The sequence below is a fragment of the Symphalangus syndactylus genome, chromosome 23 (assembly GCF_028878055.3).
Source record: "Symphalangus syndactylus isolate Jambi chromosome 23, NHGRI_mSymSyn1-v2.1_pri, whole genome shotgun sequence".
Classification (NCBI taxonomy): Eukaryota; Metazoa; Chordata; class Mammalia; order Primates; family Hylobatidae; genus Symphalangus; species Symphalangus syndactylus.
The window spans coordinates 41,603,044-41,621,181 of NC_072445.2; the positions used below are offsets into that span (position 1 = coordinate 41,603,044).

An 18,138-nucleotide genomic window follows, 5' to 3' on the forward strand; every position below is an offset into this window, starting at 1 on the left:
GCAGCCAGAAAGAAGCTTTCAAAGGATGAGCCCTACCATGTCCCACTTTTCAAAACCGTCCTCCCCATGTCATTCAGAGCAAAGATTAACACCCTTCCCACACCCTCCAGGGCTACCTGCTGTAGCCACACCTTTGACCTCACTTCAGTTTCTCTGTGTCCAGCCCTTCTGGCTTCTTCCTTCTTCCAGGAACACAGACAATTTCCTGCCCTAGTGCATCTGCACTGAAGCTTCCCCTGCCTGAAAAGAACTTTCCCAGACATCCTTGTAGACAACTCCTCACATCCCTCAAATCTTTACTCCTTGTTTGCAACAAGGCCCATGCTGACCACCCAGCAAAACAGCCACCTCCCTGTCCCCACAGCCCACCCTCTGGATCACCTGCCACACAGCACTTGCCACCTTTTAACTCAAGCATTTTCTGTTCCTACTCTGCTTATACTATATCTATCATCTGCCTACAGAGGTGTCCAATTTTTTGGCTTCCCTGGACCACATGGGAAGAATAAGCATTGTCTTGAGCCACACATAAAATACACTAATGACAGCTGATGAGCAGAAAAAATAGAAAAAAGAAAAAAATATGCGTGCATAATTTTCATGGTATTTGCCACCACAGATAAGCAAAAATCTTCTCACCTTCAAAGCTGTCCTGGGCCACATGCAGCCCGAGAGCTACGGGTTGGACAAGCTTGCATCTAGAACATATACACCACGAGGCCAGAAATTTTTCTGTTTTTACTTTAATGATGTTTTCTAAATGCAAAAACAGTCATATACCTAGCAGACAACAAATGTCAGTTGAATGAATGATCACTGTAGAGCACCTCTATATTCGAAAGGCAATATCTTTATTAACGTAGCTAAAGAACAACATCATCTCACACCAACATCAGTGCTGCCAGTGCTTTTCTCACCAGGGCTGCTTGTGTGTCCTCCCCACCTCCTCCCACACCAACCCTCCTGCACACTGCAGCACACAGCCATATTTTTCTGTTCAGGAGAGATCATCCTAGGCTTGTGGGTCCAATTTTCCAACCCCATATAAATCTAAATTAGACTCTGCTTTATAAATGCATGAGTTTGGATTGGACCCAGCACTGGGATTACTACAACTCAGGCAGAAAGAAGAGTAGGAGAGCAGAAGAGGAGTTCCAACAGAAAGTTACCTATGATGAGAAACTACAGGACCCCTCCTCTCTGCAAATTTCAGAATCTGCTTCCTTTAAGAAGGTTGGGGAAAAAGATGGAAAATACGATTCAGGAAAGAGACCTGGAAGGAGGGCGAGAGATACAGGGGTCTGAAAATTTGTCTCTTGATACCGGAAGGACTTCTATGTGTAGGGAACACCCTAGGTGACATCCAAGTCCCTGTGATCACAGGTCCTGGTGGGACAAGGTTCTACTGAAGGGCCAAGGACAATGGAGCAGCAAAGATGACCCAGCTGAGCTGTGACCACATAAAGCCCATGGTGGCCTGAGCACCCACTGGGCACAGCCCCATCTACTCTCCTCCCCTGCAACAAATCAGCACAAGAAACACGTGGACTCTGGAAGGTTCTCATGTCTTCCATTTATTTTGTCTCTCAAATTTTAGGAATCTTCTCCTTTAATTAACCCATCAACCTGTCATGGAAATAATTTGAAAAAAGTAAATTTATACTCAGATTCTAATTTTAATAGGGAAGTAAGAAGTTGCAGCTCAGTGCACCATGAAGTTGAGACAGAGATGGAGACATCCCAGCACCACTTCTCTGGAACAGGAAAGGTGATCGGGGAAGGAATGTAGGTCAGTGTGGGGAATGGGGGTCATGGTGGACACGGGTGTGGGCTGGTCTCCCCACCTCCTCACATTACGCCTATAGGGACACAGACACATTCAGATGCCTTTGCAGAAAGAGAAGTCAGGGTTCTTGAAGTCACAAAGGGAAGGCATGAACAAATCTTGCCTCTCAGTCCCACACAAGGCAGCTGTCTCACACTGTAGAAAAAATATTCATGAACAAATTCATTCATATCACTCACAGTGAGGGGTCACACCTTAAACAGCCCATCATGTGCTCAATACATCCAAGTCAAAGAAACCCCATGGCACAGCTATATCCACTGTTACCCCCAACAACCCACACACATCAGCCTCCCCAGGGTCTCACCTTTACAAGCCATGAGAGACACATCAGAGCCCTGGGCACTTTGGCTACCTGAGGTAGAACAAAAACAGAACCTGGTCAGATCCCACAGGAGATGTGGCTAGAGGAGGAACTGTGGGCTGGGTGAGCTCCCCCATGGGCTCCCAACCACAATATCCCAAGGATCTCCGGGATCAGCCTCCTTCATACTTACTTGCAGCCTGAGAGTAGCTCCCTCCTTTTCTATCTGTGGGAAGAAAACGTCCCGTGAGAGGCCAGAAAGGTCGCAGGGCCATGAGGTCCTAGAGGAACCTCCTAGTCTTGGACCCTCGAGAAGTTTCCAGAAATGTGTGACTGCAAACCAAGGGCAGGATCAGGAAAAACAAGGAAAGCAGATGTGGGTCCTGGACCAACTGCCCTCCTAAGGTCTGTCCTCAGCAGGGACCTTCCCCTGACCTGTGACTGCTGGGGTCAGTTCCCCATCACTACAATCATCAAGGTGATAAATCTGTCCTTCATTGTCACAGGTGCTTACAAAAGAGTAAGTCCTGGCACACAGGGCCCAGGCTGGGTAGGCCCATGAGCGTGGATGATGCTTCCCAGTAACCAGGCAGGACACACTTCTACCTGGGGCTTGAAACCCCCAGTGGGACAAGAAAACTCAGACCCCACTCCTCACCCCTTCCCCACATGAGCTCTTCTTCCTCCACATCACAGCAGTGACCACAGCTCCAGTGACCACAGCTCCAAGGAGAACCAGGCCAGCAATGATACCCACAATGGGGATGGTGGGCTGGGGAGACAGCTCTGGGAAAGGAGGGGAATGTGAGGGTTCTGACCTCCAGGACCCAGCCCTGACCCTGCTAAAGGTCTCCAGAGGGGTTCCTGCTTTCCCTAAGAGACATGACCCCCCATCTCTCTCCTTACCCCATCTCAGGGTGAGGGGCTCAGGCAGCCCCTCGTGCTGCACATGGCACATGTATCTCTGTTCCTCTCCAGAAGGCACCACCACAGCCGCCCACTTCTGGAAGTTTCCATCCCCTGCGGGACTGGTCTCCACGAGCTCTGTGTCCTGGGTCTGGTCCTCCCCATCCCGCTGCCAGGTCAGTGTGATCTCCGCAGGGTAGAAGCCCAGAGCCCAGCACCTCAGGGTGGCCTCGTGTTCAGAGACAGGGTGGTGGGTCACGTGTGTCTTGGGGGGGTGTCTGAAAGGAAGAGTCAGAAAACTCAGGCACTTTGCATCTCTCATGTGACCATCCTGAGAATGAACAGGATACCTGGGGTGGGGAAGGGAGCACAGAACCCAGACACCAGCCTGGACACAGGCACCTGGGATAATCTCAGGATTCCTTGGAAAGTTCTAGTCTCTGAGCAGGGTAGCAGGGACTTCTGGTCCTGATCTCAGTGGAGGCCAAGGGACTCAGAGGAGCTGGAGTCAGACTCCGACAAACATTGAGTGTGAGGCAGACAACAAGGCCTGAGAGGAAAAGTCCCGGTGCCCAAGGCTGCTGTGGGGTCAAAGGGGACCGCGGATCAGTATTCCAGGGATTGTCTTCTCCTCCACTCCCTCAGAGACTTCATCCCTTAATTGTCCCAGGAAGAGCAGGGTGGGCCCTCAGAGTCAATCTCTGATACAGGATCTGGAAACCCAGGAGGATTCCTCTCCCTCAGGACAGGAGGGAGGGTGATATTGTGGTGGTCCATTTTCTTCCCCTCCTTGTGCGAGGCCAGCCCGGGAGATCTACAGGAGATAGAGGAGGCTCCCCATGGCCCCTGGTACCCGCGCGCTGCAGCGTCTCCTTCCCATTCTCCAGGTGTCCGCGGAGCCACTCCATGCAGGTGCCCTCCAGGTAGGCTCTCCTTTGCTCAGCCACATTAGCCGCCTCCCACTTGCGCTGAGTGATCTGAGCCGCGGTGTCCGCGGCGGTCCAGGAGCGCAAGTCCTCGTTCAGGGCGATGTAATCGTTGCCGTCGTAGGCATACTGCTCATACCCGCGGAGGAGACGCCTGTCGAGCCCCAGGTCGCAGCCAAACGTTCCCTGGAGGATGTGAGACCCTGGCCCAGTTCCCGCGGTCAGCCCCGCCCACAGAGCCCCGGCCCGGCCCTTAGCAACCTGCGGAGATTTTGGCCTCAACTGAAGATGAAACCGGGTAAAGACGCCTGGGGCTCTCCCGGGTCGAGGATCTCTGAAGGTCCCGCAGCCTCGGGGTCGATCTTGGACCCGGAGACTCAGGGGACCAGGGCCGTCCGTGAGGCATGGAGCGGGGAGTAAGTGATCTGCGCCCCGGGCAGGGGTCACTCACCGGCCTCGCTCTGGTTGTAGTAGCGGAGCAGGGTCCGCAGGTTCACTCGATCAGTCTGTGCCTGGGCCTTGGCGCCCAGTGTCTGTAGGTCCCAATACTCCGGCCCCTCCTGCTCCACCCACCGCGCCCGCGTCTTCATCCTCGGACTCGCTGCGTCACTGTCGAACCGCACGAACTGCGTGTCGTCCACGTAGCCCACGGCGATGGAGCGGGTCTCCCCGCGGCCTGGCCGGGAAACGGCGGTGCTGAAATACCTCAAGGAGTGGGAGCCTGGGGGCGAGGAGAGGCTGAGACCCGCCCGACCCTCCTCCCCGCGCGGCTCCCCGGGTCCTGCGCCCCGGCCGGGTGGGCCTTTCGCTCCTCCCAACCAGAGGCTGTTTCCTTCCTGACCCTGCACTCACCCGCCCAGGTCTCGGCCAGGGCCAGGGTCCCCGAGAGCAGCAGGAGGAGGGTTCAGGGCGACATGACCCCATCCTTGGCGTCTGGGGAGACTCCGAGTCCCGGTAGGTGCGTGGGGACTTTAGAACCGGGGCCGCGCGACGCTAATTGGCTTCTCTAGAAACCCGACTGTCAGTGGGAGTGAGAACTGGATCCGCGTCGTGAGTGTCCAGGAAGAAGGACCCGTCGCAGGTTGGGAGAGGGAGAAGAGAAACTCTGCAGAGATTAGGAATCCCCAACGCTGCACCTCCCCAGCCCATGCACCGCCTTCGGGGCCTGAGACCCTGAGAGCCACGCCTGGGGCCCTGGGACTTCGCCCTGACCCAGCTCCTCCTGTGCCAAGCGCTCTGTCTCAATGTTTCCCTGAGTCTTGGCCCAGGAGCTGTCTGAGAAACTAGGAAGAAACCCTCGGCTTGGGCCCGGTCCCTCTGCCTTCACTTTTCATCCCAGAATTCCTGTCCCTGAAATGGACTCCCTGCCTCCCCACTCCTTACCTGTTCCCCTGGACTCTACTAGAAGAAAACTCACCCCAGGGAGCTTGGTGCCAGAGAGGGAGCTCGCCCTGGGAATGGAGGTGTAGAGACAGAGCTTTTTTTCTTTTCTTTCTTTTTTCTTTTTCTTTAAATCTGGAAAAGTTGTGCCTGAGTGCATAAGATAGAATAGAGACCAGTTTGCTTTTTGTGTATTAACTACAGTGGGTAACAGAATCTTGGTAACCCCTGAATGATCAGGAATCTAATCGGTAAAAAAATGTGACTTTGGTCCCTTGATATATAAATGTGTCTAAAAGCATTACAACAGGACTCACAAAGCTCCTAAGTTTCACTTTCGCAAACAAGGTATCTGTGACTCCCGCTTGTGGTATCTTAAATTTACCTTCATTCCATAGCCCTGAGTTTCTGTGTGAGTCCAGGACATCTCCTCAATACAAAGTAGCCACTGTGTTCCTATATGTTGCAACCAGGAGTCAGTACAGATTTCATTCACCTCACAGTTGCAAGCGCTCGATGCAGTCACAATGCCCATCACCAGTGCTCATGCACTGCCTATTTTTAGGAAGTATCCACATCTAAGTGGTGTGTATATTTTATAGGAACACTTAGTATTTTTAAAACCTGATTAACATAAAAAAAAATTAGTTTTTAAGCAGACCCACTTAAGGTATTAAAGCCAACTGCAAGTAACACCCTGCAAGGCTCTGTAGATGGACGTGTTGAAATACTATAAAACAATGTGTTCAAACCTAAGAATTCTGTTGCTTTTGAATTCTGTCCCTCTGCTCCTTTTCCTCACCTCCTGCTCCTCCAGCTCTTCCCTCCGTCCCTCTCATCCCTCAGGCCCTCCTCTCCCTTTAGTCCCCACCACCCTGTCACTCCTGAACTGTGACACTGGCACTCTCCCATTACCTGCTACGTGACTGTTCTCTCCACAGCGGTCCTGCTCCTGTGAGTCACAGTGTGTCATTTCTCCGCCTAAAACACTCCAGTGGCTCCACCTCGGTCGTGTGAAGCTTCTAGAATGTCAGGCACGTGAGCATATAAGGGCATACCTGGTTCATTGTAGGGACTAAATTAATTTTTGTTGACTGACTGAATGAAATATGAGTGTATTAAATTGCATCACAGAAAATTATTAAATGTAAAACACTGAAAAAGTTAAGAAAGATTTTTTTATGTAACTAGCATGTATATAAATTCATCAGTTAATTCCATGAGTCTGTTGAGTCTGTGTATGAATTTTATAAGACTGTGTAACAAATTATCACAATCATTGGCTTTAAACAACACCCGTTTATTGTATTCATTTATTTGTTTTTAGAGACAGTGTCTCCCACTGTCATCCAGGGTGAAGTGCAGTCACATGATCATGACTCGCTGCAGCCTCAAACTCCCGGGCTCAAGGAATCCGCCTGCCTCAGTCTTCAGAGTAGCTAGGACTGCAGACAAGTGCCACCACGCCTAACTAATTAAAAAAAAATTGTAGAGATGAGTGTCTCACTATATTACCTGGGCTGGTCTCAAACTCCTGGCTGCAAGTGATCCTCCTGTGTCAGCTCCTCAAATGTTAGGATTACAGGTGTGCGGTACCACGCCTGGTCAAACAACACCCATTTATCTGTTTATAGTAGCTTAGTCAGAAATCTGGGCATGATGTAGATGGAATCTCGGTTCTGGGCTTCCCAAACCTGAGTCTTCATTTTGAATCCTCCTTTAGCCTCATACAGACGTGGCAGAATGCAGTTTCTAGCAGTTGTAAGACTGAGGTCCCTGTTCCTTGTGGCTGTCAATGTAGAGAACAGGGAGGGCTGCACTAAATTCCTGGTGCCCACCAGCATTCTTTCCTACACAGCGTCTTCATTTTCAAAGCCCGCAGTGGAGGAAACCCCTCATGCTGAATCCCTCTCACACTGCGAATCTCTATGATCAGGAAGAACACAGTCCTTTCAAGGACTCTCCTGATTAGGACAGTCCAAGCAGGATAAACCCAGCCTGAAGTCGACTAATTGAGGCCCTTAATTATATCTGCTAAATTCCTTCACAGCAGCACCTACATTAGAGTTGACTGAATAATTGGGGGAAGGCGAATGACCAGGAGGTGGTTGTTGGGGCCATCATAGAATCAGTCTAGCAAGGGTTGGATCTTCCTTTTGTGTTTAATTGGGACACAGTTGGAAATTGAAGTTCAAGTAAAGTGATCATTGTGAACGGTAATAAAATTTATCCTCTTCAGCCATGGAAATTCTCCTTACCTTTTAAAACTAAGTTACATGTTTAATGTCTTATAATTAATTTAGGCCAGGTGTGGTGGCTCACGCCTGCCATCCTAGCACTGTAGAAGGCAGAGAAAGGCAGATTTGTTGACTCCGGAAGTTCAATATCAGCCTGGGCAACATGGTGAAACCCTCATCTCTACAAAATCTCATACTTCGGTCAACATGTCTAGCTTAGCATAATGCCAATAACTTTGGTTTGATGTAGTAGCCCGAAATCGTTAACTCAAATTGGGAAACAAGTTTATTGAGAAACTGGCTATTCGGTAGGCATTCTATAACAAACTTAACATCTTTTGTTGTGGTGTTGAATGATATGTGGTAGAAGTGATTTGGACACCGCTATGATTCTATATAGCACTGCTATTATGTGCTTGTGAAGTTTTGTTTTTGTTTTATTTTTTGCAGTCCTATTGTGTTTTCCATTCATGTTTGCTATTCCATCACTGGTTATTACTTTCTACTCTTTTCTTGTTTCCTTCATTTTGATCAATGATGTGCATTTCCATTCTGTAAAAGTTTACTTCAGTTGTACATGTGATAAAACGTAACATCAAATCCTTTGCAAGATGGAATTACCTTGCTAATCAGATTAAACATATATACTTGAAAATCCAGAGAGATGTCAGTGAGCCAAGGATCAAATGATCTATTATTAGCCAAGGCCACTTTCATGTCATCCTGGTCCTCTCTGTCACATGGCTCCTTATAATTCTCAGTGGTTTCCTTCCAATGTAAGTAGTTCTTGTTAAGGATCCTTGCAATGAACTTTGGAATTCTTTTCTCTTTCATTTTTATAAAAACCAGCTATATTTTAATTGGAAAAACTCTGTTTGACAAATTATAATCATGTAACTACCAGGGTGCCCAGCACTGGTGTAAAACATGAACCTGTAAAGCTCCCCTGGGCTGCTGCCCATTCACATCCCCCAGAAGGAGACTCTGTCCTGAGTCTTGTGATTATTATTCCTTTGTATTTTTTTTTATCAATTTGTGCAATAATTATATCCCCAAATCAAATATTAGGGGTTTTTTTGCTGGTTTTTAAGCTTCCTGTACTACAAATTCCTACTGCATCTATTTTCCCACGATGCACATTATGTATAGGAGTTATCTTTGGCATGGAAGGCTGTCATTAATTTATTATCACTGATGAAAGTTTACATTTTATGGTTATACCACAATTTCACTCATTTCCTATTGATGTATATGTGGCTGATTCCAGGTTTTGCCATAAACATTAGTGTACATGTCTCCTGGGCATATTGGCAAGAAGTGTATGATTAGGGGTGGGACGGTTGGATGATATGTTGTATGGACTGTAACCATACTAGGTAATGATAATATGATTTCCAAAGTGATTGTGCCAACTTAAACTTTTTTTTTTTTTGAGACAGAGTCTTGTTTGTTGCTCAGGCTGGAGTGCAGTGGTGTGATCTCGTCTCACTACAACTTCTGCCTCCCATTTCAAGCGATTCTTCTGCCTCAGCCTCCCCAGTAGCTGGGATTACTGGCACCCGCCACCACGCCCGGCTAATTTTTGTATTTTTAGTAGAGACGGGGGTTTCACCATGTTGGCCAGGCTGGTCTCAAACTCCTGAACTCAGGTGATCCACCCACTTCAGCCTCCCAAAGTGCTGGGATTACAGGTGTAAGCCACCGTGCCTGGCCTAAACTTTTACAATAAATGTGTAATACTTGATGTTGATGATATGTTCTGAAAACAGAGTTGAAGGAATTGAGTTAAAAGCCACTGTCTTGGCTGCAGAATTATAGCAGGGATTTTTATTCAGACTCTGTTAATAACTTCCTGTTGGTTACTTGTTTCTCATATACCATGGCATTATACTTTTGACATATAGATTCAGAAAATGCTTACTTCTAGCCCAGTCACATAGGGTTATTTTATATGCTAGGAAAATTTCATAAGAAAACGGAAAAAATGGAGGAAGTGAAGGAAAGAAGGAGGAAGAAAGGAAGGAATGAAAGAAGAAAAGAAGGAAAAGGAAGGGAAAGAAAAGGGAAGGAAAGGGGAGCGAGAAGGAGAGAGAGTGAGAGCTTGAATGGAAACAGAGAAGAAAGACAGGGAGGGAGAGACAGAAGGAAGGAGAAAGGGAAGGAATGAAGGAGAAAATAAACTAAAATAAAAGAATAGGCATTGAGAAACGAGAAACCCTATGTATGGTTAATATTGTCAAAATGGGAGGAAATAAAACAGGTGTGATTAATCTCTATAGAATAATGGAAACGTAAGAGGGCTTCATTAGTTATCCATTGCTGCATGACAAACTACCCCCAAATTTAGTAACTTACAGCAACAAACATTGAAATATCAAAAGCATAATACAAATACCAGCCAAAGGAGCCAATGCAAGTAGAAGAAGTTGAATAAACAAAAGGATTTTACAAATTGGAATAAGTAAGAGGTCACTGGTGTGCAGATGAAAACGATTTTGTAGTACAAATGCTCCAAAAAGCAAGTACCATCATGAGATTAAAGTTACAGCATTTTATTACGGGACACACCTGACAGATGATGTGGCGAGGGAGGTAGGTTACCCTGGGAAAGGCAACAGACCAAGATCCAAGTGTCAGTGACCCCCAGTGATGGACAGAAGGAGAGAAGGTTTACTGGATGTGTCCTAGACCACAGGCAATCTAAGGAGAGTTGAGCAAGGCCATGGAGGAGTCCTCGAGCTACAGTTGGTAATCAGAGGAGTCCTCTGTCTCCCAGGAATGTCCTGCCTTAGTGTCACTGGTGTGACCCATCAGTGGTTGGGAACAGCCCATGGGAAGCAGGGCCTCAGCACCAATGTACTGAGGATGTCAGAGCACAGTAGCAGGGCCTTGGGAGATTACCCAGGAGTGTGACTCAAACCTGCTGCCCTGCCGGGTCTGGGCCCTTGGAAATCAAATCCTCTTAGGCTGAATTGCTGGATGATTCTGCTCACACTTACAATGGGGCAAGGGAAACCAGAAGGCTCTCAGGTGGATGTCCGGTTTCCACACACACTTCTACCCTCATTGTGTGAAAGTAGCCATGCCTTCTCCTGGGGATGGGCCTGGAGAGGAGGAGACCCTTCTTCTCACCAAGTGGTTTCTGGGCACATACTGTCCAAACTTCTCTGGCGACAACTGTAATGTGTAGTTCAGTGGGCTGTCTTTTGTCTCCTTTTAAGGGTACCCTCTGGAAACCAGAACCTCGTATCCTGCACAGCCCAGTGTTGGGAGATAAAATATGCAAAATACCCCATTGAGTGAATCTAAGACATTGGACATGGAGCCAAACCTGCTTCCACCTTTTGATTTCTGGACACACATGTTCTTCCTATTGAGAACACAGCACCGTAGAGACGTCTCTGATTCAAACAATGCATCATGTCCTGAAGGATGGCACCCACCCCTCAGAGTGCTTCCTCCAGGCTGGCACTGAGCTGTGCCTGTAGAAGACCTGTCCAGCATTCCTTGTGGCTGGCAGCCCCTGGGTGGTGCAGATGGTGATAGGAATAGTGGAACCCACAGCCATGGAAACACTGAAACTTTCCCTGTCAAGTGGGTCCTTCAGGCAGATAATGGGCTAGGAGCACCGCCTAGCCTGCGGATCAGGAATGTGAACAGCCCCCAGAGAGTGGTGCTGGCTGAGTGTCTGAGAGCAGGACAGAAAAACCCACCCACAGAATAGGTGCCTAATCCTGTGAAGATGAACCTGTGGCCCTTCCAGGATGGAGGTAGCTAAATGTAGTCAACTTGTCACTTAGTAGCTAGGTAGTTACCTAAAGAAACGGTGCCCCACTAGGGCACATCATGGGCCTCAAATGCTGATGAGTTGGACATTCAGAGGTGGCAGCAGGTGGATCTGCCTTGGTAGGGGGGAGTCAGTGCTGTTGGCCCCATACATAGCCTCATGCCTGCCTCTGTGGTTGCTCCATTCATGCACCCTTCCTACCAGGCCTGGGCTGACCCATGGTGAAGGCTGGCTAACTTCCATTTGTCTGTTTGGTTGTTCACTGCCACTTCAGACTTGGGTGTTTTCTGTGGGTGTCAACTTGGAAGTCAAGCTCAACCCAGGTGGACCATTTTCACCTAATGATGGATGCTGTTGGGTTTGTACCATCTATGACTTCGTGGGTCACACAGGCACTTGGCACCACATAGTTGCTTGGTGTCCCATGGTCAAGCATTCTATCAAATCAGGACAAGGAACTAAATGTTGCTTATAGCAGGAGGCATACGTCTCTGCTGTGGATGACATGATCTTACTCCAGAATCCCAGGCCCTCCGTTGTGACTCTCCCACTGGTGCTTGGTTCAGTTCCATCCCGCATTTTTCCCCACCACTGGCACCACCAGCCCCAGGGGGTCTGAGGGATGGTGACTGCTTGTACCATGGCTGGATCTGCTGCAGGGTCCTTTCCTGTGTAGGCTCCACTTGAAGCTGGCATCCTCCTATGTCACCTAGACTGTGGGCCAAAGCAATATGTCTAGATGTGGAATGTGGTGTCGTCAGAACTCTAAGAGGCTTGTCAGACAGTGTGCTTCCTTGCTTCTGGTGAGGATGCAAGATGAAACAGTTTGTCCTTTACCTTGGAGGGGACACACCTGCATTCCCCTAAACACTTGGCACTTGTTCACCCATAAAACTTCACTTCAGTGCCCACTTTTGAAGCTGTGTAAGGTTTATCTTCACCTTGTGGGTTGCATGTGTTTTGCAAAGGACTCCAGTGCACTTTCTACCTGCTGCTTATCTACCCCAGTCAACATAAAGTTGTCAATTAAATGTGCTGATTTAATATCCCAAAAGATACACAGTATGTCTAGTATAGTCTCAAGCCTATACTATAGAGGGCAGGGGAGTTACAATAGCCCTGAGGCAAACGATAAATAAATATGTTGTTGATTCCACATGAATGTGAATCACTCCATATCCTCTTTCTTTCTCTCTTTCTCTTTCTTTCCCTTTCTTTCTTTCTTTCTTTCTTTCTTTCTTTCTTTCTTTCTTTCTTTCTTTCTTTCCTTCCTTCCTTCCTTCCTTCCTTTCTTTTTTTGTTTGACAAAGTCTTTCTCTTGTCCCCCAGGCTGGAGTGCGGTGACGCAATCTTGGCTCACTGCAACCTCCACCTCCCTGGTTCAAGTGATTCTCCTGCCTCAGCCCCCCGAGTAGCTGGGATTACAGGGGCCTGACACCATGCCTGGCTAATTTTTGTGTTTTTAGTAGAGACGAGGTTTTACCATGTTGGCCACAATGGTCTAGAACTCCTGACCTCAGGTGATCCACCTGCCTCGGCCTCCCAAAGCTGGGATTACAGGCGTGAGCCACCGCGCCCAGCCCATATCCACTTTCTAATTGGAGTGGAAAGGAATGCACTCACCAAATCCACACCTGCACACTGTGTGCCCAAGGCTTTATTAACCTACTGTACCAGTGATAACCAGACAACATGAAAGCTGCAATTGTAATTCCTACTTGGCCAGACCTAAAGTAATCTCATTCATTCTTTAGGCCTTACCAGGTTCCCTCAGGGACAGGTTGCTGGATTACCTAGAGACAATAGACAGCATCAACACCACCCAGCACCCTTTAGCTTTCTAATGGTGGTGCGACCCCCGCAATACTTTCAGTGTCTTCCACAAGACCCACCCTGGGACACACTATGATTTTTTATTTTGCCAGGATGTGGGCAGTGTCAGAGGTTTCCCTTTGGCTTTCAGCACAATGAGAGTCCTTACTCCACAGACTAGGGACTGAGTGTGGGAGTGGCTCCACTTAGCAGTGCATCAGTGTCAATTATGCACTAAGGGAATTGAAAGATAACCAGAGTTGGGTCTGTTGGCCTAGTGGTCCCATTGTGGGCCATAATTTGTTCAGGTTTACTCCCTGGCCTCCATAAGCCCCACTGTGATGGGAGACATGATAGTGCTGTGGGCATCTGGGCATCAATGTCAGCTCAAACCCAGTGTCAATAATCCCTCCAGTTCTACCTGTTTCCTTTCCCCGATGTACAGTCTCCTGAGTAAATGTCTACAGGTTCCTTTGCTGAAGGACTGAGGGAATTATGCCAGCATACACTTCCACGGGGTTGCAGGGTCTTCCTCCTAGGGATATGGACTCCTCCTCTGTCACTAAGATCTGAATCTGAATCTTGGCTGAGGTCTTGGCATTGAGGATGGGATCATGACTTTGTATGGGGTCAAAAAACTTTACCCTCCTGCTCCTCAATTCTTGCTTTCTTATCATAGATATCAAGCAGCTCCCTTGTTGGCTACCTGTCCTAACACTGGAACACCACCCTCTATTAACCTTCCCCACATCCCCTGCAGCTTGTTTCCTCCTGGTTGCTACTCTAAGGTTGCCATAGTAACCGTGCCCTCTGGCTTTTGCAGGTCACTTGTTCTCTGCCTCTTCAGGGCTACACTCTCCCCAGGGATATGGATAAATGCAACTCTGGGACCATCTTTACTACTATCACCCCCAGCCTGCTGAGGACAACACCCTGACACTTCTTAGTGATGCAGGTCCCTCTCACCATCAAGTTCCTGAGGCTCTGGTGGAAGGTGTGCCTTCTGGGCCCTCTTGTGGAGCATGGTCCTGGTGGGCCTTCACCACACCCACTTCCCTCAGCCTCCTTATTCCATCCTCTACATGTTCCAGGAAACTAAGACATGTCTACCTTGTTGAGAGTTGGGCATCATTTTTTCTAGTCTATATGGATTCACCCCAGCAGTGGGTTTACCCCCACTTATCAAAATCCTCGGATATTTGATAAACCCATGCCTTGAGAAAGTGCCTCCAAGCCAAAGGGTTTTTATTCATCCAGCCTAAAATACTGGTTTCTTGATCAAACACCCTCAAATTGCAATCCCAGAAGTGCTCCTCGGGCTCCTATGGGGAAATGGCAGCTAATTCCTGCTAAGCTCCTGAGTGGGATTCCCGCAGAATCATAGGGGTGAGGCTTTTGCAGCATCTTCTAGCATAGGAAGTAGGAACCATTACTAGGAAATGGCGAGCCTCCTCTGCATTCCCAGAGGGTCCTGGAGGGCACCCATCGGATAACCCTGTTCCAGTTTCCAGAATCTCAGGTTTCCCCACCAGGACCCTGACGTTCCTGTAACAGGCCCGCTTTGGCTGAGTGTCAGACATCTCTGGAGCACTGTGGCCCTCGTAATGATGTCTTCAGCAACCATTCCATGCTATCTGCCCTTTCGCTGCTGGAGATAAAGTCCTCTCCATGAGACAATGCAGAGGCTGTCACATATAGCCAGTGACAACTGTTAACAATCCGCAGATTCTCATGATCCTTTTATAGGGCATCAACACAGCCAAGCAGTAACCAGCCAACTCCACTGTCTTTGTAAGTTTCCCTCCAATCCCGTCATTATTGTGCAAGGCATTCTATCACTGCACCTGCCATAGCATCCCCTAAGCAGGGCATCTTCTCATCTCAGCACTGGTGAGACCCACAGCAGCTCAGCTGCACCTTGTTCCATGGACTTTCTGTGTCCCCCACCAACCCGGGTGGCATCCGCTTGGCCTGCCAGGCAGTGGGCAAGATTATTTCAAATTCCCATTTTTGCCTGTTTTCATGGGTCACCCTTCATACCACTTGTGTTAGTTATGGTCCCCTGAGGGGCAGACCCCAATACAGTATTAAGCGTGCGAGGATTTATTAGGGGAAATACTTGTGAGAGAAATTCAGGAGAGAGACAGAAAACACTGGGAAAGTCATCAGACCACACTGCAACTCTGAGCCCTAGTGAAGGAGAGAGTGCAGGAAGGTCAGCTGGAAGCATCTTAGACCCTGTGCAGGCTAAGGGAAGTTCAGTAAGGGAGACAGGGAGTCCTGGAACTTCAGTCAGCCTTCAGAGAAGAAATGTTCCTGCCTTAGTTTCTGCCCTGCTTTCCTCAATCATTGGCTGGAAAAGATCAGGGGCAGGTGTGGTCTCAGAGCAAATGTGGCAATAGATTTCAGGCTTCAAGAGCTGGGGTCATCATCAGTTCTGCTTCCTCTAGCTGAGGGGCTGGGATGTGCATTCTCATGACTGCCACAATGATCCAGTGGGGAGAGAGGAAAAAGGTTGATGATAAAAAGAAAAAAGGTACACTAATTGATGAACTGACACGTTTAAGTAGATGATAAGGGATGACATTTGGGGCACCAGAAGAAGGACTGGCTCTGGCTGGGAGCAGAATGATTAACCCACAACAGTCCGTCATGTGGTAAAACGCCTGACATGCAGTGCAGTTGCAAATGCATGAGCAGATGGTGGTGGAATCTGTGAAGTTGTCTTCTTTTTTTTTTTTTTTGAGATGGAGTCTCGCTCTGTCGCCCAGGCTGGAGTGCAGTGGCGCAATCTCGGCTCACTGCAAGCTCCGCCTCCCGGGTTCACGCCATTCTCCTGCCTCAGCCTCTCCGAGTAGCTGGGACTACAGGCGCCCGCCACCACGCCCGGCTAATTTTTTGTATTTTTAGTAGAGACGGGGTTTCACCGTGGTCTCGATCTCCTGACCTCGTGATCCGCCCGCCTCGGCCTCCCAAAGTGCTGGGATTACAAGCGTGAGCCACCGCGCCCGGCTATGAAGTTGTCTTCTAATGTGTTCGGTTTTCTCAGTGAAGTAGGAAGCAAGGTCATCAGCTGAAGTAAGAATGAGGAATAAGGTTTGGATGTGTGATCACAAAGAGAAGCTGTGTAAGAGTCTCCTCAAGAGGAGGCTGAGGCTGAACCATGCATGGAGAGGGTGATTGCTGCCCACATCAATGCTAGGGGCTCCCCATGAGGTTTGGAATCTTAAATTTAAAGAGACCAGTCAGTGTGCTGTGTGCTGCTCCCCAGCCTCCTGCCGCTCATGGAGTAGGCGTAGTGTAGGCAGAGGTGGAATCCACCAGCTGTGTAGTTTTGCCAGGTCAGTATGACAATGCAAGGGAGAGGCAAGGGAGGGTTTGAAATTTTTTACTGTGGAGTTAAAAATGGGAGAGGAGGGAGGAGAAGACACCAAGAGTGAGGGACAGGGAGTAGATGGCAGGATCACTTGACTGGGAATCACAGTGGGGTGGAAGGATTTTTGGAATTGATGTACTACAGGGTGGACTCCAAGCCTGAAAAGCAGGCACATAGGCGATGAGTGGTTCACTGATATTATGTCACAACATATGATAAAATGATAGTATCAGTGTCCTCAGAGCCTGTGGCCTCCGTGCAGGGGGATCAGTGGAAAGACGGTCAGAGAGTGGGAAGTGTGAGATTGACAGTATGGAAGGGCTGGGGTTCTTAGCCATGATGAGGCCTAGAGGATAACAAGGGCATGAGATTCCGGCAGAGAGAGAAGATCATGGAGGAGTTCCAGGATCTGAGAGGCCAAGGAGTGAGGGCATCTTCTCTGCTGTATGGGTGTTTATTGCTGCCATAAAATTACCACAAACCAAATGGCTTTAGACAGCACCTAATTATCATGTCACAGTCATGTGGGTTGCAAGTCCAGCCAGTCTCATGGGGCTAAGATCAACGTACGGGAAGGCCTGCATTCCTTCCTGGAGACTCTGGGGAAGAATCCACTTCCAAGCTCATTCAGATTCTTGTCTGAATTCACTTCCTTGCCGATAGAACAGAATTTTCCACTTGCTTGTTAAGAGCCACCGTAGCTCCTAGAGACTTCTCTCAGGCACTCACACATAGCGCCTAAGGCACATCCAATCCTCCTGCTTGGAACTTCTGACCTCCCCTCTTTTGTGTCTCCTCTGCCTTCCTCCTCTGCAGAATCTGACTCCAGCCGGGCCGTTTCTCTGCTTTTAATGGCCCATGTGTTTTGACTGGGCCCACACAGAGAGTCCAGGATACTCTCCCTATTTTAAGGTCCTTAATCTTCATTACGTGAGTAATGTCCCTTTTGCCATGCAATGCAACCTATTCACGTTCCAAGGATTAAGACTGGACATCTTTGGGGACCGTTACTCAGCCCACATCTGTGTATGTTGAAGTCACCGAGTCAAGGAGACAGCACTGCTAGAGAGGGTGACAGTGAACCAGGAGCTACAAGGGTCAGGATCAAGAGGAATGACTTGGGGCCCACAGGGAATGGCTACAATATGGAGAATGGGTCCCTAATCTGCTGACAGCTTGGGGGTTTAGGGAAGAGGGAGGGAGAAAGGTGTGAGAACCACAGTGAGGAGCAAGGACCCCACCTCACCTCTGAACCCAGGGGTACAAGTTCCTGGGGAAACTCCTCCATGTGGGATGACTTCAGAGGGGGTCATGTCCTCAGGGAGAACAGGTTGTTGCTGTAGCTGTGAGATGCAGGAACATCCTGAGAGAGGGTGTGGAGGTTTTGCTCATCTTTTTGCTGGGGGAGGGTCTTGCCTCAATGTTGACTATTGGCTGATCAGGGGGGTGGTTGCTAAAGGCTGCTGTGGTAACTTCTTTAGATATGACAATAAAGTTTGTGGCATGGATTGTAAAGCGGGAATCAGTACTTAAGTAAGGTCAATATGAGTTTTCAAGTCAGGTG

The 18,138-nt window shown here is 48.6% G+C and overlaps 2 protein-coding genes across 8 annotated transcripts in view; one reads left to right on the forward strand and one right to left on the reverse strand.

The window, feature by feature from the left end:
- The window catches only part of LOC134735712 (putative uncharacterized protein ZNRD1-AS1), an 82,112-nt gene that overhangs the window by 62,200 nt on the left and 1,774 nt on the right, over nucleotides 1–18,138 (forward strand). The window contains exon 5 of one of the 7 annotated variants that reach the window (XR_010119103.1): nucleotides 17,391–17,671. The exons of 3 other annotated variants lie outside the window; for them this stretch is intronic. The gene's annotated coding sequence lies outside the window, so the exon portion shown is untranslated. Of the gene's footprint in view, nucleotides 1–17,390; nucleotides 18,090–18,138 lie in introns of those variants that run through there. 3 more of the 7 variants (XR_010119104.1, XR_010119106.1, XR_010119102.1) reach the window with 3 other exon arrangements.
- On the reverse strand, nucleotides 1,547–5,146 carry LOC129473822 (HLA class I histocompatibility antigen, A alpha chain-like). The gene is given in 9 exon segments (XM_063632630.1): nucleotides 1,547–1,981; nucleotides 2,154–2,201; nucleotides 2,344–2,376; nucleotides 2,802–2,936; nucleotides 3,057–3,332; nucleotides 3,910–4,185; nucleotides 4,434–4,703; nucleotides 4,835–4,978; nucleotides 4,981–5,146. Coding segments are annotated over 9 exon segments (1,338 nt in total). The 5' UTR covers nucleotides 5,132–5,146; the 3' UTR covers nucleotides 1,547–1,976.